The sequence below is a fragment of the Eublepharis macularius genome, chromosome 1 (genome assembly GCF_028583425.1).
Source record: "Eublepharis macularius isolate TG4126 chromosome 1, MPM_Emac_v1.0, whole genome shotgun sequence".
Lineage (NCBI taxonomy): Eukaryota > Metazoa > Chordata > Lepidosauria > Squamata > Eublepharidae > Eublepharis > Eublepharis macularius.
In genome coordinates this window covers 55,845,692-55,869,191 of record NC_072790.1, presented here as the reverse complement: position 1 = coordinate 55,869,191, position 23,500 = coordinate 55,845,692, and the positions used below count along the sequence as shown (strand labels likewise).

The window sequence follows — 23,500 nt, the reverse complement described above, 5'->3', positions numbered from 1 at the left end:
AGCTTTTGAGAGACTGCACAGCCTTTCAGCTTAGACCAGGGAATTTCTCTAGCTTGTCCTTCTAGGATTTACAAGGGAATTGCAGAATTCTCTTGGATTGGCTCCACCAAGAAGTCCGTTTTTTTGCTATTAGTTTGGTGCCTTTTCTTGATATGGGAATATTTATTACTGCATTGTAAGGGTGAGATAAATTTGACAAGAAATGTTTTGTATCATTTACAGTTTTGTTTTTATTTTCTGGACTTCTGCTTCTTGGTTTTTTCTGTCTTCAGAAAGCTTCGCTGAGCCTCCTTAATTTTTATGTTTTATCTCAAGGTGTTGTTTACAATGCAGTAAATTATCATAATGGAAGTAGAATAATGTTGCTTTATAACTAACAAATAATGATAATTGGACGTTGGCATACTTATATGAACACAACCATATCCTGACAGCTTTTGCTATAATTTTGTAGGAACAGAGTAATCAGGCCACAGTTATTTCCTGTGATTAGATTTATTGCAGTCTGATCCTGTGCATGTTTACTGAGCAGTATGTCCCAGTGATTTCAGTGGGACATCCTGCCAAGTAAATGTGCATAGGACTGCAGCCTACTCTTTTAAAAGGGTGCTTCCTTTTTGTGTTAATCAATTATTCATCCGCCTCTATAAATCATTCAGTGACTGTAGTGGGAACTGGGAAGTGCAGAAAATAGATCACTAAAAATATCTTTTCTGCATACCTTTGTGTTATTTGTTCCTATTCAAAATGCTTTGCGTTTTCATTTTTCTGAATATTAGCTCATCTTACTCATGTTGAACTGTTGTGAATGTGAAACCCCTCCCATGTTTCTTCCTTGTAACTGTCTCTTCCTATCTTAGTGTTCAAAAAATGTACAGCAGAGGGGGCAAAGGGACATCAGCGATGTATGGGATATATGCGGGAGAGAAAACCAAATAGATGCAGAAGCCATTTTAGTAATCTGAATCTGGGTTTGAACCGAAAAGCTCTTTCATGGGGAAATTTGCTGAACTATTAGAAAGATACAAATTCACTGTACTGTAACTTTATTCTGCTATTCACGGAGGGGCTGTCTCCAAGATTTTTCTAAGGTCAGCAATGCCTCTCTGTAACAAATCATTCCAGCCATCTTAAGGCTGAAAAGTTTGTAGAAGAAGCATGCAAACTGAGAAGAGCAATATTTATTTTTAACCATTTAACCATAACCAAAGATATTAAACAAACAAATCGTTTGTTTATTTGTTTAATATCTTTAAGAGTTGGGATGTCTCAAAAATTTGCTTCTGAGATTTATATTATAGAGATCTTTAGAGCATTCACATGCATACATATTAGTGATCTTGAGAACCCTGAAGAAAAATATTAGTATTGTTCTCCTATTTCTGTAATGGACTTTATGAAACTGAAAGATGGGGTGGCTTGCCTATAACCGTGCAGAGAGTTCATGCTTGAAGTGCAGTTTGAACGGGGAGTTCTCTTATACAACAGCTTGGAACTACCAGAGCATTTCGGCAGAACGAAGGATTTACACCATGAGAGCATGACTTTCTCATATCCTGTTCCTGAAGCAGCCCCAAATGCTTCCAACCTGCTGCTCCTGGGGGTCGCTGTTCCCCAGGAGCAATGTTTCATCAGCCATTTTGAACTGCAGTAGGAGGGGAAGTCGCACTACACAAACAAAAATTCTTCAATACGTAGAAACCAGATTCATGTAGTTGCGTTCATGTCCAGTGTTCATATGGATTTTCCCCCTTTCTTTTAATTTACAAAGTACTGCTTTTCTGCATATTGGGGAGTTCCACAAATATGCAGAAGCATTTTCTATGCAACTGGCCTCATTCATCTCCCTGCTGATAGAGATGGGATCTTTAAGTTCACTTATGGAAGTTGTGGTGACACATTTTTGACATGCTATGTTCTTAAATTGGTTTTATGTTTTGTTTTTACATTTATTATGTCTGTTTTTAATTAATTCAAGGTTTTGCACTTGATTTGACTGGGCCATAGGAGAGATTTTAACTGCTACTGTTTACTTTGCTTGCTTGTATGAAGGAACAGGCTCACAAGCCCTTTCCTGTACCTTCTGATTGGATCTCTGGGAAGTCAGAAGGACCAGAGGGGTGCCAATGACACTTAAGCATGCTTACTTCCAGACAAAGTAATACATCTAACACTGTGTACCTGCACTGTCATTTAGATGCCTTGCCTCTAAATGACAGTGACCCTTCTATTGACACGTGACCCTTCTAAAAATCAAGTGTGGGGGCAATTTATTACAACTTTCCACTTTAGAGCTATTGTGCTCCAATAGCCCTGCCAGTTCTATGGTAGGGGTGGGGGATGCCCAGCTCGCAGCCTCCATCCCCTGCCACATCTTACCTGGCCGGTAGGGAGAACATATGACAACATGGGTGGGTGAAGTGCACCTCACATGCTCTAGAGTACCCCTGTGCCATGCCAGAAATGACATTGTTCCTGGAACAATAATGGGTTGCACCAGGGGCTAACTGAGTAAGAATCAGGCCCCAATTTAGAGTTTGGGGCCAATTTTTACTCAGTTGGCCCCTGGCACAACCTATTATTTCCGTGTCATGCCAGAAATGACATGGTTGAGGTAAGTGCCCCCTCTTGGAACCCCGTCCCCCACTTTCACCCCCCCCCCAGGGACCTGGCAACCTATGCTCCAACGATAGAGAACTCCTCTGCTGTCCCTCCCTCATGCCACACTTCAAATAAAAGACCAAATAGGGGCAGTGTTTTTCCAGCAAAAAGACTTAGAGTATTTAAAATATAAGAAAATTTAATAAATTAATACAATAATATATATGTTCCATTCAAGCAATTTGGGCTTGGCAAAGAAACAAAGGAAAGGTGAAAACACACAGTTTTCCATCCCTACATTAGTTACTTCGCATATGATGTAGAATTTTAGGACAGGCTAGAGTTCATCATTATTTTAGATATCCAGATTGGGATTCTTCTCCACTCCTCTCCTCTTCCTCTGCCTTGTGAGAAAAAATGGAGGCCCTTGGTGAAAGCTTAATCTATCCTTGCTTTGCAAATCCAAAGAGCTCAAAATAGAAGAAGTGAACTCTCTCCAGAGTTTTTATAACCCTCCCCCCACACACACACACACTTGGGATGGCCTTCCTGTCCCAAAAGAAGAGATTCCTTTCTATCCCTTTAGTCTTGCCCCCTCAGTCTGAATGAAAAGGCAGACACAATATTTGGGTTCTAAAAATGGGCTGCTTTATTAAAATTACAATAAACAAACATCAACTATAGCAAGGGCCTAACTGGCGGTAGAGGTCAGGCCCTGGGGTTACTCCTGGACCTCCGCCCTGACCTGTCTGGGTGAGAACCCGCTGCCCCAGGTGCAAGCCATCCATCGTATGGCTGGGACCCAGCCTGGCCAGGCAAAGTGGTTCACCCCTTTAAAGTTCCCCCACCCAGCTGTACAACAGCCGGGGGAGACTGGCTTGTCCAGGGGTTCCCCACTCAGGGCATTTGTCCTTGCAACTGGGCTGTACAGCAGCTAGCCGCTCCTGACAGACCCCTATTCCCCACCGATGGGGAGGTGCCAAGGATGCTCACCAGCCCGCTCAAATTTTCCCCTAACTTAAATCCTGCTCCCATGGGAATGATCTCAGTTCACCAAGCCAATTACCTCCCACTTCTCACAGTGTAAGGTAGGTGAAAAAATCCCATCCCAAGTGCCAATCAGGGACAAGAAGAGAAAAATTCCTACCTAGCCCCAATAAGGCAACTGGCTAATCCTGCACTGAAATAGGGTGAAGTGGGTGGGCTGAGCACGAGGTGCAACTGAGCCACAGAGGGGGCGGAGAAGCCTTATAAGGCTGCCAACTCTGTCCCCCGGCGAAAGCCCAGATGCCCGGGTGTGTGCCATCTGCCTCCCTTAGTGTGGGGTGCAGTGGGGTAGCAAGCTATTTGCATAACTGTGCTGAGAGTGCTCTGTGGTGGGAGCTTGATGGCTACTATTTCCAACCTTCTCTCCCTTCTGTCAGCTATCATTTTGCATCACAGTAACTAAATCACTGGGGTGGATTCTTGATTTGAAGGTATTTCTCAACAGCTTATATTAATTTTATTATTTTAGCACCATTGTTTTAAATAATTGCTTTTATTTCTTTGATGCCATTATGTTGTTCTTATGTTGTAAAATACTCTAGTTTTTTTAAGTAGGAGGATACAATATAAATCTTAAATAAATAAGTGTATTATAAAAACAGGAAATGATTTTCCAGAGAATATAATATTTCTAGAGTAATAACAGTTGTGTACCCTGTAGAAGGAAATGAAATGTTAATTATTTTAAACATGTTCTGTGATTTTGAATATAAGTGGGCTGAAGCATTTCTGAACTGGGTACAGATAGAGCAGTAAGGACACATTAGTCAGATCTCTGGGTGCAGTCAGGAATTAAATTCTAGTTTGATGTAATAGGCATGACTTGTTCATCCTCTTCCTTATCTCCTCCCCTCTCACCTTAATGGCAAACAAGAAAACAAACTACAATTGAAAATAAACTCCAAATGCTCGTGACATTTGATTACGGGCACCCAGGCAAATTCGAGTTTGTTTCTATCCTCAAATGGGATCCAGATTTCTCACAGACCATCAGCTTGTAATATATATTTTAATAATATTCCTCTACAGTGTGAATTGTGGAAAGCTCTAGAACTGGTTTTGTTGAAAAGAATGGTTATTTGAATGAACCCAATAGATCCCCAGTTTAATCCTGATTTGGAGCCAGGAAAGCAAGCCATAGTTTGTGGTTTAGACACAATGATAAATCATGTTTGGCAGCAAAAGTAGAAACACAGACAAGGAAAGGACAAAGGCTACAGCATGCGACTTCAAGGATCCTCCAGCCTTGTCTACTAACATACTAAATCTTTTTATCCAATTAGGTTACAGTAAATATTGTTTTATATTATTTATCATTGCTGCAAATAAATTTCCTTTCACAATTTTTCCGAGTTTCTTAAGATTAACAGAACATTTATAGATTCCTTCTTATTCAATACAATCCTAAGCAGAGTTTAAGGTTTCCAAGTTCATTGACTTCAATGGATTTAGAAAGGGGAATCTCCACTTAAGACTGCATTGTTAGTGCCTTGTATATATGGCTGGTATTTCATATATTTACTTGTATGGTTATCATTGCTGAAACTCATATACAGATGCATTGTATCACATTAGATTTTTGGTCCTATCTAATCCTGCACTGCACAGATTGGAAGATCTCAGATTGGGTTACTTTCCAGCCCTGCTAAGTGAGTGCCTTGATACTGGTATATTCAAGGAGTGAATGTGGAACCTCATGCACGCAAAGCTTTTGCTGTATCATTGAGCAATGTTCTGTGGCTCAAGTTACAGACAAAGAGAGCTCAGTAGAATATATAAGTTGTGTCTGCAGAATTAGAATTTTGACACAGGTCAAAACTGGATCTACCAAGCAAAATTCAGGGTAGCCTTTTCTTCTCCCATTGTATAGTCTGCATTTATTAAAACAATCATGCAGTCCTAGTGGGCATTAGGAAACTGCTTAATTGTTTATTCTAGGAAAACTGTTGTGGGTAAGAAAGTCATCTGAGGTTGAGGTAGTCTAATATTTTTCTTCAGCATATGCTTCAGCCTGTACAAGCATACTTTGGAAGCTACATCTCACATTAAATAGTACAATACTCCAGTGGCTCAGCTTGCAGTGGTCTTACTTATTTCAAGAGGCACTCTTGACGACATAAAAGAATTGATTCCTAGTGTGGTTAATGTTCCACACCAGTGAGGCAAGAAAATATTTTACATTCTTTCAGAAGTTCCTTTGGGTTTACAAATGTTTCTAGGAAACAGAGTTGTAGTACATCTTAAAGCCAACTTCCCTAATCTATGATATATATAATACAGCTGTAGTTCTGTCTCATCTTCCCGTAGTGATCAAGTGTAAAAAATGCAGTGATCAAGCTACCAGAAATTAAAAATCATAGCTGTGTCCTAAAATACATTGATGGATTGAGATCCTATAAGCTAATTAAAGAAACAGTATCATCAATTCCTTATTCTAAGAAGGTGAAGATTATGCAGAAAGACATATTTTTTATTACCCAGCCTTAATAAAAATGCCTATATTAAATCATATTGAAAATAGCTATATGGTTTGCAGCACTATTGTGATTGGAATGAGATTGTAATTATGTATGAAATTTGTGACTATTAGATCGGTTGATCTAGTAATACAACTATCTGGGTTCTCTCTGCAGATAAAGATGGCAAATAAATGCTGTTCTCCCTCAGACCAGGTATGCTATTCATTATATTATTGCTAAATATCTGTCACTTCCTTTTCTACTTCCAATTATTCGAAAAACAAAGAGCATGATGTGGTAAAGTTATATTTTTTTTTAAAGCCCCTGGGTTGCTTTCTTTGAACAATGAACAAAAGAAATTCATTGAAAGGAGCTTTCTCCTATCTTCCTTCCTTCTCCTGGATCTCTCAAAGATCTGCTCTTGAGGGTCAGGGATATATGTAGAAAAATTGGGATAATGCAGAAATGTGCAGCTTGATTAGTAGAAATTTCCCTTCCTTCTTGCATGACCCCTTCTGTTAACTTCTTCCATTCCTAGTTCATTGTATCCAGTGCTTATGTTTTTGGCACAAAGTTTAACATATGGTTAAGCTACTCTGACTGAAATAATGAGTTCTTTTTACATAACAAAATGTGCTGAAATTGCAAATTCTGAAGAAATGTTCTTTTAGGATGTTTTAACATCTTGTTAACTTAAGAAACTATCCATAGTAGAATTTTGGAACTTCTCAGAAGTAGAACATTTAATGGTGGCAAGGAGATAATTGTGTATGACTAAACCTACATTTAATGTGTCTTGCTGGATATGTCAAAGCAAGGAATCAAGAACCTTGACATACTGTTAGTACAGAAGTACACAAACAATCAACATATTTCTTGGAAGCACCAATAGAATGCGCTTTTTCCTGCTGATTCACAACTACTTGTAGTTTCTTATCCAAGAGCATCTTGGACCAATTATAGTTCCCAGTCTTCATGAATAGGTTTGTATACAGTGTATTGCAATAATCTGGATGCCACCAAGGCTAGGGTGACAGCACTAATATATTTTGGTTTTAGTACTTGAGTTCTGATGGCAAATCAGCCAAAGCTAATTACAGCTATTATTTGACATGCTGTTAACAATGCAGGAGCCAGGTGAATTCCCAAGTTATGAAGCTGATCCTTCAGGGAAGTGTAATCCTCTCCATGATAAAAAATTTTCCTGGCCCGCATATTTCCTTACTGTCTGGATTAAGCTTCAGTTTATTCACAAGCACCCTGACCGCTTCCATCTCCAGACATACTGTTGCAGTGCATGCACCAGATGAAAAGCTCAAATAGAGCAGGATGTGTTTTGGGTGCTGCTGGCAATACAGAACTCCAGATAACTGGCTGATCTATGCCTGTGGTATCATGTAAACATTTAAACAGAATGGATGGCAAAACTGAACTGTGAAGCACATCATGGGAAAAGTTTGATAGAGAGAAACAATAATTTCCCAGCACCACATTCTACTTTCCAAGAAGAACAACCATCTCCAGATGGTACACTGTAGTTCCAATCCAGAAAGCATACAAAAAGAAACGATTGATGATATAAGCAGTTGCTGAGAGTATCAACACATATTCCCTTTCTCTTTCCTAGTACTAGTTATCTACCAGCAACCAAGGGAATTGTTCCCCAAACCAGGCCAGAAATCAATCAATATGGTTCTAGATAATCAGCTTCATCCAAGTGTAGCTGTGGTTGACCACCTATCACCCTCTCATGTATCTTTCCTGCAATGGTAAAATGGAGACTGGCATATAATTACTAGATGTGTAAGGTCCAATGTTATCTTTTTCTGTAGAGGTTTAACCATAACCTTCTTTAAGGGAGATGGTACATACTCAAGCATTACGGAGCACTAAACAGATTATGTCATCAAGACAGAGCCCTGCAGCTGTGTACAACAACTATGCAAGATGGCATGTGGCACAAGATTATTGCAAAGGGGTAGCTGTGTTAGTCTGTCATAGCAAAAGAGAACAAAAGTTCTCCCCAGTAACCCACGACAGCTCATATTGAAATAAATATTATTAGTCTTTAAGGTGCCACTAGATTTATATAGCACAGAACCTTCCAAATACTTTGTCAAGTGCTTTGTTGATAAGCTGAAATCAACTACAGGCTTGACTATTGCAATGTATTATATACATAGGTCTCCCAATCTAAGCTAACAAGGAAGCTCCAATTAGTGCAAAATGCTGCAGCTCCACTGTTATCAGGAGCGAGAAGGAGCAGGAGCATCACTCCCATCCTACAGTCACTCCATTAGCTACCTATCAGTTACTGTGCTTAGTTCAAGGTATTGGTTATTACATACAAAGCTCTTCATGGCCTTGGTCCAGCATACCTTCAGGACTGTCTCCCTCCCTATGTTCCTCCACGGCAGCTTCGCTCATCTGAACAGGGCCTCCTGCAGGTGCCAGGCTGCACCATGGGCAAAATCAACAGCAGCCCGTACACGGGCTTTCTCTGTGGTGGCCCCTACCCTGTGGAACGACCTGCCTGAGGAGGTCAGGAGAGCCCCTACTCTTCTGGCTTTCTGCAAATGATGCAAAACTGAATTATTCAAAAAGGCTTTTTACTCAAATGGGAGGGCTGTATTGTAGGGATGGGGTCTCAGATGCTTCGCTAATGAGTTAGGGACCATAGACTTCATCACTATATTGCCTTACATATTATCTGTTGCTTTAAATATGTACTCTATTGTACTACCTGTGCTTTAAGCTGTCTGTCAATCCTAGAAGTGATTATGTTCTGTTTCAGTATTTTCTTCTACTTTGTATTGGATTCTTGCTAATGCTATGTCTTTTTAAACTTGTATCTATTTACCCTATGTCATTGTTTATGGACATATCCTTGATATTGTATGGAAATGTACTTGATACAGATTGTACTAATTTCATACTGTGCAATCCTCCTTGAGTCTCAGTGAGAAAGGCAGACTATAAATGACATAAAACAAACAAACAAATAAAAATCATCTAAGCAACTGCAACTAGAGAGTCCAAAGTTAATTCCATACAAAGCTTAAATTTAACGTGGTGTCCAAGTCAGTATAGATATGACTGACTGTATCTGCAAAAATAACAATTTTTGATGCCTGAAAGACCTGGGCCAGATTAAGACATACTGCAGCCCTGAAGCATGCCAAGTTTAAGAGGTTCCATAGCATTAGCAAAATATCTGTTATTCTTTTAACACTGAAATTTAGTCATTATTTTGTATTTAGAGACCCCTTATAATATGAGGCTGTAAGGTGTAGTTTGTTTAGCATAATTGTTTGGGCATAATTCCAGCTCTGATTGTGGCATATAAGCTTTCATAAGCAAGAGTCTGCTTCATTATTGTGGCATAAGCTTTTGTGAGCCCGAGGCTCTTCATCAGCTTTGTTATTTTTACACAGCTGTGGAATGTATCTAAAAAAAACTTGAAAGTAGCAAAGGGCTACAAATGGTTCTACCTGAGCCATTTTTTAAGATCTTAACAAGCAGGAAAAGTTGTAGTGAGTAGCATTTTGCAGATGCTATGTTACTGAAGAAGTACTATTTCTTTGCCGTTCACATTGCTGCAGCACAGACTTTCACATGTGCTCAATACAATGCTCAGCCAGACTCAACTCATGTGTTTCACTTCCTGTGCTCAAGCTTCTGTCCCTCCCACTTCACTCTCATTAGTTTCTCTAGAGTACCAACCAAGTAGCTATCTTATTTCTGTGCAGGCTGAGAAGTTCAAGTGGGATCTACTTACATGGATGATAGCAGAATATATATTACAAAAGCAATGTGGTACATAGATCTGAGACCTGTGCCATGTCACAGACATACATTTATAGTTAGGTAATTAATATTCAGAGACCCAATACATAATGACGTGGGCAAATATAGGAAACGAGCAGTTCACAGTTCCTCTATCAGTGCTTACTATTAATGTCTAGAATAGTATATAGTTCCACATCTGCTCTGTGAGGAGGTGTTTGTGCTGAATCCACATTGACAGCATCTGCATCTCTCTCCCCTATAGGAATGTAGAAAGCATGACTTAGAGCCAACAGACACGTGAGTCTGTTCACTTGCCAGGCAAGTGTAATTCGTCACTTGTAGCTTGGCTCTTAAACTTCCTGTTTCTGTACATATCATTAATGTCCGAAATCACGTTACACTTTACTGTAGTTTGTACCTGTATTCATTTATCTTTGCTGAAAACTTCATGCCAGAATTTTTACTATATAGATTCAGAACAGGACAAACACAATCAATCCTGTAAAAGAAAATTCAATACAAGCTTTCCCCCCTACATGTATTGTGTTTCTCCACGAGATTTTTGTTGTTGTTTTAAGGCTCATATATCTGTCTTAATGTGAAAATGAAATGTCAGTTGAATAACATAAACTTGTATATCATCTTGTTGGAACTGGTGAAATGTTTACCATTACTGCTATCCAAATATTAACACTTATTGGTTCTGCCTTGTATAATTTATCATAATGTTCAGAAAATTGAAAGCACTTGATTCTGTGTTATTTTAGGAGGCAGCTAGATTTGTGAGTCAATTTCCAAAAACATACACATCTTTGGATGACTGATTTTTTTTAATGAAACATTAAATTAGATGCTGTTATCTGTATGGTGGGTAAAAAAGCCAACCTGAGCTTTGACTTAAATAGCTTTAAAGGAATTACCCCCACTTTATCTTACTGGAATTTTAAAACAGGATGTTTTAATTAGTATTAATAGAGAACTGTTGATCAAGTATTTTATTGCTGCAGTGTTGTAAAAAGATTGTAAAGCACCTTTCTGGCTTCCTTATATGGAAAAAAGTGATCACTGCCTAGAACCACATTCCATTCTCCAAGCTGTCTCTGCAGTATCTCTTCACAGGGTCAGCTAAGAATGAATGAGAGTAGATGATTCTATGAGCTAAATGTCTGTGTTTTGGTTCTCATAGATTCCATTTCCTGGCTTTTACAGCTGATTCCCTATGCTAGTCAGACTAGGGAAAGCTATGTGGTCATATTGGAAAAAGCTGGGTTGGCTCTTGATCTCTAAAAGGATCTCCACCCCCATTGGGGGCTGGCAGCCATAGTTGGAAGAATGGTGGGATCAATGTTTAACATACTTTCTGTGAAACCCTAAATTTAGTAAGGTGTAACTCTGCTTCAGATTGCTCTGTGTGTGTATGCTGCTAAACTGCAGTGTACTGAACAGTCAGGATGGAGGAATCACAGTGTTTAAACGAGTCAACTACAAGAAAAACACTGAGATAAGGGGCAGTAAACAAAAAATAATTACAATGCAATGAAATTCATTCTTATACAATATTGTGTGTGTATTCTTATGAGAAAATAATCCAATGTGCAATGCGTACAATACAATCCACATACAGTATGGTTTATAAGTATCCATTCCTCTTCTGAGGAAGACTTCAAAATCGGTGATAATCCAGATGCTCATCAAGGAAGAAGGAAGATTAAAGGAGAGTTTTGAAAATGTTTAGAGTATTAGGACTCAACATTAGAGATGGACACGAACAGCAAATCGAACAAAAAAAAGCCACGAACAGCCCAATCTGCTGTTCACAAACAAGCTGTTGGTGAGGCCCCATTCTAAACGAACAGGTGGTTGTTGCAAGCCTCGTTCGTTGCTGTTCGTTGCTGTTCGTCAAGCCAGACAGTCTGGCACCTGCAATCAATTCCCTTGGCAACTTAGGCAGGTATTGTCTCAACTCTGAACTCCTGCTGTTGCCCTGGAAACCCCAATTTAAGCCCAATTTAGCTTGATAGGCAGGTCTTCCTTTCAAGTGTGAAGCTCCAAATTTGTTACAACAAAGGAGCAAAGAGCAGGGGGGCGGGGGGCTCCCAGCTCTGCCTTTACAGACAGTGGAGAGACAGTTGCTGTTGGCATTTTGATAAGAGTGCACTGGAGCTTGAATTTTCTTTGTGTGTGGTGGGATAGGGATCTACCCCTTCAAGTTCCAGGGCTGTTGCCAGGCTCTGGGGCCAAGCTATTATTTATTATTGGTACCTTTCCTGCTGCCTGCTCAGGTCATGTTTCTGGGAGTGGTGCAGTAGGGATCTTGACTTGGGTGATGGCTGGAGGACAGCCTGCTGGCCCCCACGAACAGCCAACCACAAACATGTTCGTGAACAGGGCCATGTTCATGGTGAGTCCCTGTTTCTGAATGGCAACGAACAACAAACATCATGTTCGATTTTTTTTCTGTTCGTGCCCATCTCTACTGAACATTAAGTCTTTAAGTTTCATTTGATTGTATCTTATTTACATTTACTTTTATATATACTATTTGACTATTTGGTAGCAATTGAATATTTATGTGCATAGTGTATAAGAATGCATTTCATTGTATTGTAATTATTTTTTGTTCAGTGAACATCTCAGCACTAAATTGCAGCTGACATGTTGGGGTTTTCAAGGCAAGAGACATTCATGGGGGTTTGCCATTACCTCCCTCTGCATAGAGATCCTGACCTTTCTTTGTGGTCTCCCATCCAAATTCTATGGCCAACCCTGCTTAGCTTCTGAAATCTGATGACATTGAGCTATGTGGACCATCCAGATCAAGTCAGGACTGGACTACATGACAGGAAAATGTAGTGAAAATTTCTTGCAAGAACACCTGATTCTCAAAATAAGTTGTATGCAAGTAGTTTTATAACTGTAAAAACTTAAGCTGTTATAGCATTAATAATTTGTTCCTCAAAACTATGTCCTAAGGTATAATTAAATCAGTTGATTTTGAAGTATTCAAAATACCCCATTATATAACTTTGGCATACCGGCTTGTTTTAGAAGATCTGACTCCTAACCCAGGCACACTTTCTTACAACATTCACCAGCTTTGATTGTCATTTATCTATTCATGAGAAACATGTAGCATTCCAGAGAGGCAAAATCTGCTGCAGCTTTACTTTCCTTAGGTTCCCACCACCCCTTCTTTTTTTCTCCTTGCATATAATTGCTGCCATCAACTTTTCATTTGTATTTGAATAAATAGACCAAACAAACACCCCAAGATGCCTGAAGCCTCAGCTTTCTTTGCCTTGTTAATTTTTTATTGCAGTGTGATGCTCCATGGCAAGTCATTAATTACTTACTTAAAGGCAGAACTTGCTCTCACTGAAGTCATTGTTCCCATTTTCAGTTGTGCAGTCTTATAGTCATAGCAGCCTATGATTGTGGAATACCTATTGGCAGATTATGTTTGTGGAATACCTATCGGCACTCCAGTTTTATACTCAGTTGCTGCCTACATTTTTATAATGATACTTATGATTTCCAAAATAAATTCTAAATGTATAATCTATTGACTTTCAAACTGGCGTTATCTGCAAGGCTTTTCCACAACTTTTTCACTTTTTTAAAAAAGGAGGAAAGAGCATTTCATGGGCAACAGACATCACTGAAGCAAAATTAAGAACATTGTATTTAATTACAAGGAGTTGTAGTAGTATTGTATCTCTAGATCACTTGAGGGTATGTAGCTGAAATTAATAGACTGAAGCCTCTACCAGCTTTTCCCCTATGATACTGGACATAAAAAGGGACTTTCAGTAGGGCAACAGAACATAGCCATCCCCAGATAACCTAGGAGTTTCTGCATACTCAAGTATAACCAAGTATGCAAAACAACTTGAATTTGCATATTAAAAAGAAACAATAGTCTAATAAGAATTTAGCAGTCGGCATGTTTACTGCCTTTAGAAAACTGAATTGACAGTCAGTTAAGGAAAATAAATAGAAAGAGATGGAAAACTGGACAGATTTAGATTTGAGAGATTTAAGTCATTTTATTCCCATTACCCAGTTCCTCAAAAGCACCAAATTAGTATTCCTTTAATTGGGGAACTCCCATTCAATCCATAGCTCCTTGAAGGAGGGTTAAGTGTTTATATCAAAATAAATAGAATATTTATTTTTAAAATTTATTTTGGAATTTTAACTCACTTTTCTTCACTCAATGCAGATTCGGGACCAGGATTCATTATGCTACAATTGGGACCAGGTTACATGATGCTACAATTACTTATATACAAGGCTTTTTTGGGGGGGAAAGAGGTGGTGGAACTCAGTGGGTTGCCCTTGGAGAAAATGGTCACATGGCTGGTGGCCCCGCTCCCTGATCTCCAGACAGAGGGGAGTTTAGATCTAAACTCCCCTCTGTCTGGAGATCAGGGGCAGGGCCACCTGCCATGTGACCTTTTTCAAGAGGTTCCAGAACTCCATTCTACCATGTTCCAACTGAAAAAAAACCCTGCTTGTATATAAAGAAATGCCTCCCTTTCCCGTTGTGCTGTTAAAAGTGTTGATATTGTCCCCCTTAAAGTTCCTATATATTCCTGACACATGAAGTCAGAAAACTTGAAAATACATGAAAGCCATTTTCAGGCTTATCATGGTCTTTGATTTATGGTCATCTAGCAATCATGGCTTTCAGCTTCTTCTGAAAATCTGCAGGATTATAATAATGCCGGGCTTATTTATATAGTTAGAGGCTACAGTCAATAGCTTTGCCTTGCAATTCAGACACCCTGGGTCAAGCTTGTAGGTGGCTAATACATGACAGCCCTCGTAATCCAGACTATTTGCAGATGGTTCATGGGTTAATCAAAATGTCCATCTTTGAAAAGCCAGTCGTGCTTAGGGGAAAATGCAGTTCAATACTAAGTAACATTATTTACAGTACAATCCTAAAAACACTTTTTCGGGACTAAGCTCCATTGAATAGAATTGAGTAGGATTTTGAGTAGACCTGCTTAGAATTGCTAGCAACAACAAGAAACAAATGCAAATTAAGTTTCCTAGAGTCCACAGTAGTAGACATTTTAGGGTGGTTTCCAATTAGATTGTTAATAAAGCATCAGATTCAGACTAATTACACATTCCTCTTATAAACATATCCAGTTCTGTTAAATAAATAATGAAGTTCTTCTTTCTTATAACTTTTCTGGGGAGACTATTGCAGACATTAATTCTTCAGATACAATAAATTGCATTATTTGTGTTTCTCATGTGCTAATTAACAACAATCATTCTGTCTTCTCACTACACAATTAACTCCTCAGAAACACTTGTAGAGCATAGCCATTTTCCCACTTACTATCCATTGTATAGTTAACTGGGCCACAATTGTTTCAGTGTCATTTCACAATGCAGGGTGTCCATCACCATAGCACTTTACTGGTAGTTACAAATATTATTTTCTTCCTGAGCACATTTCACTTATTTAGAATATTTATATCCCATCTTTCTACTTTCTTTAATACACACTTAGGGGAAATACATATTTTAATACACTAAGAAGTGTTTAGTTTATTTGCTGCTATCATCGATCACCCAGAGCATAACAGCATGTTAACAATACATAAAAATAATAAATACATACTGCAAGGGATGCATAGCCTTGTTCATAATTATAAAGTTATTAAATTATTAAACTTACTGCTACCTTAGTAAGCATGCTAAAGCACATAACGTTGCCACCATAAGGGGGGTTTCATTAAACAGATCAGGAAGAATAATGCCCTAAAAATAAAAGCACTACCTAAATAAAATATTGAATAAAATAAATATTAATAATAATCAAATAATTACAAACTAGCAACATTAAAGCAAGACATTGGTACAAGAAACTAGGGACTTAGCCAGTTCAAAAGACACACAAATATTTTTTTAAAAAACTATCAAAGTCAAGGCAAAAAGTTCCATAGCTTGGAATAGGGGTGGGTGGGTAGCAATTGCCATCTGATCCCAGGGAAGTTCATATGGCTGGAGCCAATATTCCTGGTAAGTTGGACGCAAACGCATGACCTTTAAAAAGTCAGGACTAGCATTTTTAATTGCCTCCAAAGAAAACTGGAAAACCCTGGTGCTATATACTTATTGTCATGCATATGCCTAGGACTATAGGGCAATAATTGCTGGATATGACCAAGAATACTGTTCAAGAATCAAGATACCTATGCAAACAGAAACAGTCTGGCCTGGGCCCATAACTAAACAGGCCACAAAAATAGTCTAGAGGTCTAGAATAAAATAACCTTGGAGAGGGGCATAAAACAACAGTTATACAGTTGTATTACCATTTGTAGATTAGAAGAGCCATCTAACTCATACCAATGCATACAATGTATCAAGGCCCAGATGCAAGGAGTATGGCAAGAATATCTACCTTTATAGAAGTTGGCAATATTATAAATGTACTGGTGGAGAGCCAAAATATTCAAATAAGAAACCTGTAATCACTAATTCTATATAGACTCTGTCAACTCAAAAGTAACAAGAAAGAACTAGCTGTTATAGGTTTCAAGAAGATGGTTTAAATATGGATAATTGTGTTTGGTGTATAATATCATAAACATAGTAAGTTATTGGACTTCCAGAATGGCGTGGCGATGTCACGGCCACTGAGTTTATGAGCTCAGTACCGTGATCTTCCTGATCCCCTGGGACCTGAGGATTTGGGCCTCCAAGACTCCCCCATGACGAGGGGGGTAGGCCAGACCAAGGTGGAGAAGCTCACAGTGATTGGCAACCCCCTGTTGGAGCCCCCACACCGGCTTGAAGGCAAGGACCGAGGAAGAAGCCTTAATGGTGCATAAGCTACGAACCCCGAGACTTTGAAACAAGCGAAAACAAAGCAAGGATTCCTGACAAGATGGATGCAAGGACAACTGAAAAACTGAAAAAGAGTAATTTTACCTGACATCTCTCCAAGTAAGAGTATTGTTTATTGCATTACGATGGCTAAACAGCTTGATGAGGGGGGTTTTATTATCCCCGGGAGAGGCGGCCACCTCATGGACTAGGAAACTGACTCTTAAGAAGTGAAGTGTAAGGAGAGGTTCATCTTCGTTCTTCTGTGCCTCCACACATGGGGTACTGCGCACGCGCAGGCCAGCCGCCGGAAGATTCTTCACTGCTTTCCTAGCTCCGAAGGGGCCGTTTGCCGCGCGCCTCAGCGACCGTTTCCCGCCCAAACGGTCACATGCTCCTCCAGCGGCCAACGGCCCCTTCCCTCAGTTCTCTTCTTGCCGCCGCTTGAGGAGAACGTTCGCTTGTAGCTCCGTGCTTGTTTGTGTCTTTGGATTGCCTTTTTCGTGACTTGACTTGGATTCTGGATTTGACTTCTCTTCTGCTTAGTGATTTGGACGGACTGATCTTGGTAGAGTATTTGACCCGGACTGTGTTTGACTTCGCATTTTGGCTTGCCCCTCGGAATGGCTTCTACAGCCCTGTTTAAGCACTGTGCCCAGTGCCATGCTAAAATGGCCCAAACGGATGGGCATAGCCTTTGCCTGCTTTGCCTGGGGGAAGAACATGTAGTCCCCACTTGCAAGGTCTGCCAGGGGTTCACGCATAAGGCCAGGCAGGAGCGGTCCGCCCGCCTCAAGGCTTCACTGTGGCAGCGGGTCTTGGACGCCCCTGGGCCCTCCGAGGCGGAGAAGCCGGGGGCCGCGGAGAAGGCTGGCCGAGCCCCCACCCATGCCGGGGGCCGGTCTCGAGCGGGCTCTGTGGCCTCTTCCAAATCAGTGGCTACATCCCGCCCGGCAGGCAAGCCGGCGTCAAGGGCAAGCTCGGTGGCGAGGTCGTCGAAGTCTCCGCATAAGTCGGCGTCAGTGAGGTCGGAACCGGGGAGGTCGGCTCCGAGGCCGGAACCAAGCGAGTCGGATCCGATAAGGTCAGCCCCGGCGTCGATCAAAGGGCCTGCGACAGTTCCGGGACTGGAGGCTGCGCGGAAGGCGTCGACCAAGAGGGCATCGGTTCCAAAAGCTTCCTCCGAGTCGGTTCCGAAGAAGAAGGCTAAGAAGGCCAAGCATCGCTCTCGGTCCCCTCGGCGCCGGTCTACGGAAGAGGTGGTCCTGGTGTCTCCACCTACGCCATCACCTCACCTGGGCTCCCCTGACCGTCCCCTCCTTGAGGAAGAGGTGCCGGATCCGGGGGCCTATGTGGTCCTGTCGAGCGGACGGCGTTCGCCAACACCGGAATCGAGCCCGGCTCCGCGTCGTCGGATCCGAGAGGCGACTAGGGATCCGTCGCCTGCACAGTCTGCCCATAGCCAGCGGTGTTGGTCCGAGGGGAGTGTCGGATCCGAGCGGGTCGGATCCGAGCGGTCCGTGGCTGCGCGTCACCAGCAGGCTTCAGGTCTACCGGAGGCCTATCGGTGCCTGTGGAAAGGGGCTCCACCTGGCTTCAGATCATCGGATCCGGGGCCGTCGTCGTCTGGCCATCGTGAGTGGTTGCCTCCACCCTTCCCTGAAGGGGAAGTGTCAGCGCCAGCGTCTGATGAGGATGACGAGGATGCGGGGTCCGGCTACCGCTCTGAGTCGTTCTCCGAGCCATCTCCGGACGACAATGTTGGCCCTTCCACCAGCTCTCCCTTCGAGGACCTGCGGATTTATGCAGACCAAATGGCCCGCATGTCCAAGGCCTTGGAGATTGACGTGTCTTCTGTGGTCCCGAGGACGAAGGACAAGTTGTTGTGCAGAATCTATGGGGAGAACCCGACTACAGTAGGTTTCCCTATGTTGGAGGGCTTGGAGGAGATCATCGACAAGGTCTGGAAGTCACCATCTGACCTGCCTGCCACGTCCAAACGCATCGAACAGATGTATAAGATTAAACAGGGGACGTGGCAGTCTCTCATCAAGCACCCTCCACCGTCATCCCTGATAGCCGAGGAGATTCAGCACAAGAGGTCGGGGTCCTCCTCCGTCCCGCCGGATAAGGAGGGAAAGAAGATGGACGCACTGGGTAGACGTCAGTACTCAGTTGCTGCTTTAGCCCTCCGGATAGCCAACTATCAAACGATTATGGCGGGCTATCAGCTCTACCTATGGGAAAAGCTGGCGAACTATGTCACTGACCTCTCTGCTGACAAGAAGGCGGTGGTGTCGTTGCTGCAGACGGAGGCAGTACGATTGTCGAAGCAACAGATGAATGCCGGGAGTCATGCGGCTGACACGGCTGCTCGGGGTATGGCATCAGCGGTGCTTCTGAGGAGGCACTCGTGGTTACGGTCGACTGCCCTCCCGCAGGAGGTGAAGGCCAAGATTGAACGTCTGCCCTTCGAGGGTGACTCCCTCTTCTCTACCACCACCGACGAGGCGCTTAAAAAGAAGAAGGAGGACCGGCAGACGGCACGCTCCCTGGGGGTCACCCCGGCGGACAGGTCCGCGTTCAAGCCTCGGTACCCTTCGAGGTATAATCCCTACCAGTACCGCAGCAGATATCAACCCCGCCCATACTATCAACAGTACCCTTCCTCGCAGCGCCAGTACACTCCAGCGCAACACCAGGGCAGGAGGCGTAGGCCATTCAAGCCCCGCTCGTCTCAACCTCCACCCCAGCAGAAAGACCCGCAAGGGGCTGGAAGGCAGTTCTGAAGGCCCGGCCCTGCGGCAGCCCTGAACTTTTCGGACAGACTCAGACCTTTCTTGTCTGAATGGGAGTCAATAACATGGTTATTGACTCATGGGTCTTAACGATTGTTGATAAGGGGTACGGGCTGGAATTCACTGAACTGCCGATGTGTACTTCACCACTGAGTGCGGTGAATAATACCTTAGTTGAGCTGGAGGATGAAATTAGGTCCCTCTTGGCTAAGGGTGCTGTGGAAGAGGTGCCCTTTGTGGAGTCTGAGCAGGGTTTCTTCTCCCGGTTCTTCCTGGTCCCTAAGAAGGATGGGGGTCTACGTCCCATTTTGGATCTTAGGGACCTAAATGCCTTTTTAAGGGTGACCAAGTTTAAGATGATCACACTGCCTGCTGTAATTGCCCTTTTGAAGAGGGGGGATTGGTTCGCTGTCCTGGATTTAAAGGACGCGTATTTCCATGTGGGGATCTTGGAGGAGCACAGGAGTTTTCTGTGCTTCGTTTACAAGCAGCGGGTATTCCGTTACAAGGTTCTCCCCTTCGGCCTTTCCACAGCCCCACGTGTGTTTACCAAGTGCGTGGCGCCTGTGGTTTCCTTTCTTCGAGAGCAGGGCTGTACCATCTACCCCTATCTCGATGATTGGCTTATAACAGCGGGCTCGGAGGTTAAGCTGCTGCAAGATGTGGCATTGGTGCTAGACACTTGCGAACGCTTAGGCCTCCTGGTGAACTTTGAAAAATCTAAGCTGACACCTAGCCGTGTTGTGCCTTATATTGGGGCAGTGTTCGACTCATTGGAGGCCAAGGCTTTATTGCCTCCAGAGCGGGCACGTTCCTTGAAGGGCCTGGTGTCCTTGTTTAAGCGAAATCGTTTTCAGCCAGTGTGCATGATTCAATGCTTGCTAGGGCATATGGCTGCTGCCACCCCGGTGGTCCCTTTTGCAAGGCTGCGGATGCGCCCGCTCCAGAATTGGTTTGTAAGGAGATACAATGCCTTACAGCATCCTCCGACTGCTAAATTCTTTGTCCCTAGAGCCGTTATATCCTCTCTTGACTGGTGGTTGTCGGATATTAATTTGTTTAAAGGGACCCCATTTGGTTTCCATCATCCCAAGTTCTCCGTGACCACGGACGCCTCTCTGCAAGGGTGGGGGGCTTTCTGTGGGGAGCTATGTGTTCAGGATGTGTGGTCTGAGAGAGAAAGGGGTCTCCATATTAATGTGCTTGAACTGAGGGCTGTTCGTTTTGCACTTATGTCATTCACAGCAATCTTGCAGAACCATCAGGTGCTGGTGCAGACGGACAACACTACCGCCATGTATTACCTGAACCAACAGGGCGGCACGGTGTCCATGATCCTCTGCAGGGAGGCCACGCTCATTTGGGAATGGGCGATCAGGAATGGGGTGACGCTTCGTGCCATTCATGTGGCTGGGTCGGACAATGTGCAGGCGGACACCCTCAGCAGGGTGCACATGCTGAATCACGAGTGGGGGCTCAACGCAAAGTACATTGGGCCGATCTTTCGGAAATGGGGTCGCCCGAGCATAGACGTGTTTGCGACATCGGCGAACACCAAGGCCGAGATCTTTTGTTCTTGGGCAGGGAGCGATCCCCTCTCTATTGGGGATGCCTTCCAATTTACTTGGGCCCGGGGACTACATTACATGTTTCCACCTTTCCCTCTAATACCCAGGGTATTGTGCAAGGTGGAGAGGGACAACATGGACTGCATCTTAGTGGCTCCGTTCTGGCCACGGCAGCTCTGGTTCCCGAAGCTGCTGGAGATGTCCGGCCGAGCTTACGTGGCCCTTCCACCCCGGAGGGATCTCCTCCTACACGGGAAGCTCTTCCACCACGAGCCCAGGAAACTACACCTGACCGCTTGGCGGATTTGGCCCCGTCCCTAGGCTTCTCTGAGCCAGTCGAGAGGGTCCTACTGAACGCTAGGAAGCCCTCCACACGGCATGCCTACAAGGCGAAGTGGAGTAGGTTTGAGGCTTGGGCCGCCTCTAGGAAGGTGGCGCCTCTTAGCAGCCCCTTGGGGATGGTCCTGGATTATCTTTGTGAGCTGAAGGACCGGGGCCTTAGTGTGGCGTCTCTGAAGGTGCACCTTGCGGCCATTTCTGCGTTCCATGATCGGGTGGATGGCTGCACGGTTTTCTCTCACCAGAGGTCCCGCCAGTTTTTGAAGGGGATGCTTAATCTTTACCCGCCTGTGTCACCCCCTGTGCCCCAGTGGTCTCTCTCCCTGGTCCTGGCTAGGTTGATGTTGCCCCCCTTTGAGCCTTTGGCTACGTGCCCTCTGGACTTGCTCTCCTACAAGGTGGCATTCCTCGTGGCGATCACTTCTGCCAGACGGGTCAGCGAACTGGCTGCTCTTAGGGCGGACCCCCCGTTCCTTCGCTTTCATGCGAATAAGGTGGTCTTGCGACCATGTCTTTCGTTCCTGCCCAAGGTGGTGTCAACCTTCCACCTTTCACAGGAGATTTCTCTGCCTGTATTTTTCCCTGAAGCTTCTACTAAAGGGGAAAAGGCCCTCCACAGTTTGGATCTGCGGAGGGCACTGGCTTTTTATTTGAAAAGGACACGGGTGTTCAGGAACAGTCCTTACCTTTTTGTGTGTTTTGCGGCGAAGGATAAGGGCCGCAGGGCGTCTGCTCAGACAGTGTCCCATTGGATTGTGACAGCCATTGTAAGGGCCTACGCCACGGCTAAGGTGGACTGTCCTTTGGGTATCAGGGCTCATTCCACACGGTCCCAGGCGGCATCTTCAGCACTGCTCAGGGGTATACCTTTAGCTAATATTTGCAGGGCTGCAACTTGGTCGTCCGCTGATACCTTTGTACGACATTACGCTGTTGATGTAAATGCCAATGAGGATGTGGCTGTAGCTAGGGCCGTCCTCCACTCCTTGTTTCCCTAGGAGTATGCTGATTAATCTGCTCCAATGGGGAAGGCGGAGTCTCTGTATGTAGTGTGTGTATATATATATATATATATATATATATATATATATATATATATATATATATATATATATATATATATGTGTGTGTGTATATGTATATGTACTTGTTAGATGTTGTGGGGTTGGTATGTTTCCACATGTGTATGTGTGTATATTTGTTGTTCTTTTTTCCTGCTGTATAATAAAATTGAGTTGGATTTCACCCCACCTTCCTTATTGTGTGAAGCTTGGTACTCTCCCATGTGTGGAGGCACAGAAGAACGAAGATGAAGACAGGGTTAACATACCTGTAACTTATGTTCATCGAGTTCTTCTGTGCCGACACACAACCCTCCCTCCTGCCCCGCTGTGAACTCCAACGCAGATTGCTGTACTTTTGGGCTATAGCTCTAGTTGCTTAGTCGGAGTTATGGCTCTGTGTATTGGATGAGCGGCAGCAAGGGAGAACTGAGGGAAGGGGCCGTTGGCCGCTGGAGGAGCATGTGATCGTTTGGGCAGGAAACGGTCGCTGAGGCGCGCGGCAAACGGCCCCTTCGGAGCTAGGAAAGCGGTGAAGAATCTTCCGGCGGCTGGCCTGCGCGTGCGCAGTACCCCATGTGTGTCGGCACAGAAGAACTCGATGAACATAAGTTACAGGTATGTTAACCCTGTCTTTCCTGGGATGGAGAGCTGGGGAGCAAAAAATTTTATAACTACAAATAGTAAGAGCAAAGGAGCTTTTTACCAGTTTTAAAAGATCTGTGACTGAACATTTGTGAGTGAGTAGACAAAATGGCGTTTTCTGAAGAGATACTTTTAAAGCTGCAACAAATTTCTAAACTGATGAATTGTGTATTAAGAAAAGCAGACGAAACACTTGGAATAAAAACAGGCATGAGTACTGTGTCAGATGCCAAGTTAGAAGAGAATTTTGATGGGACAGACTTACCTAAAAGAAAATCAGAGTGGAATTCTGAAAAATACTCCCAACAAAATGGAGGAGAAAATCAGTTTTTTCCTGTGAA

The 23,500-nt window shown here is 43.3% G+C and overlaps 1 protein-coding gene across 1 annotated transcript in view; it reads left to right on the top strand.

The window, feature by feature from the left end:
- The window catches only part of SNTG2 (syntrophin gamma 2), a 439,152-nt gene that overhangs the window by 335,515 nt on the left and 80,137 nt on the right, over window positions 1–23,500 (top strand). Inside the window, exon 11 of the mRNA XM_054979235.1 lies at window positions 6,282–6,320. Coding sequence (XP_054835210.1) covers window positions 6,282–6,320 — 39 coding nt within the window. The remainder of the gene's footprint in view (window positions 1–6,281; window positions 6,321–23,500) is intronic.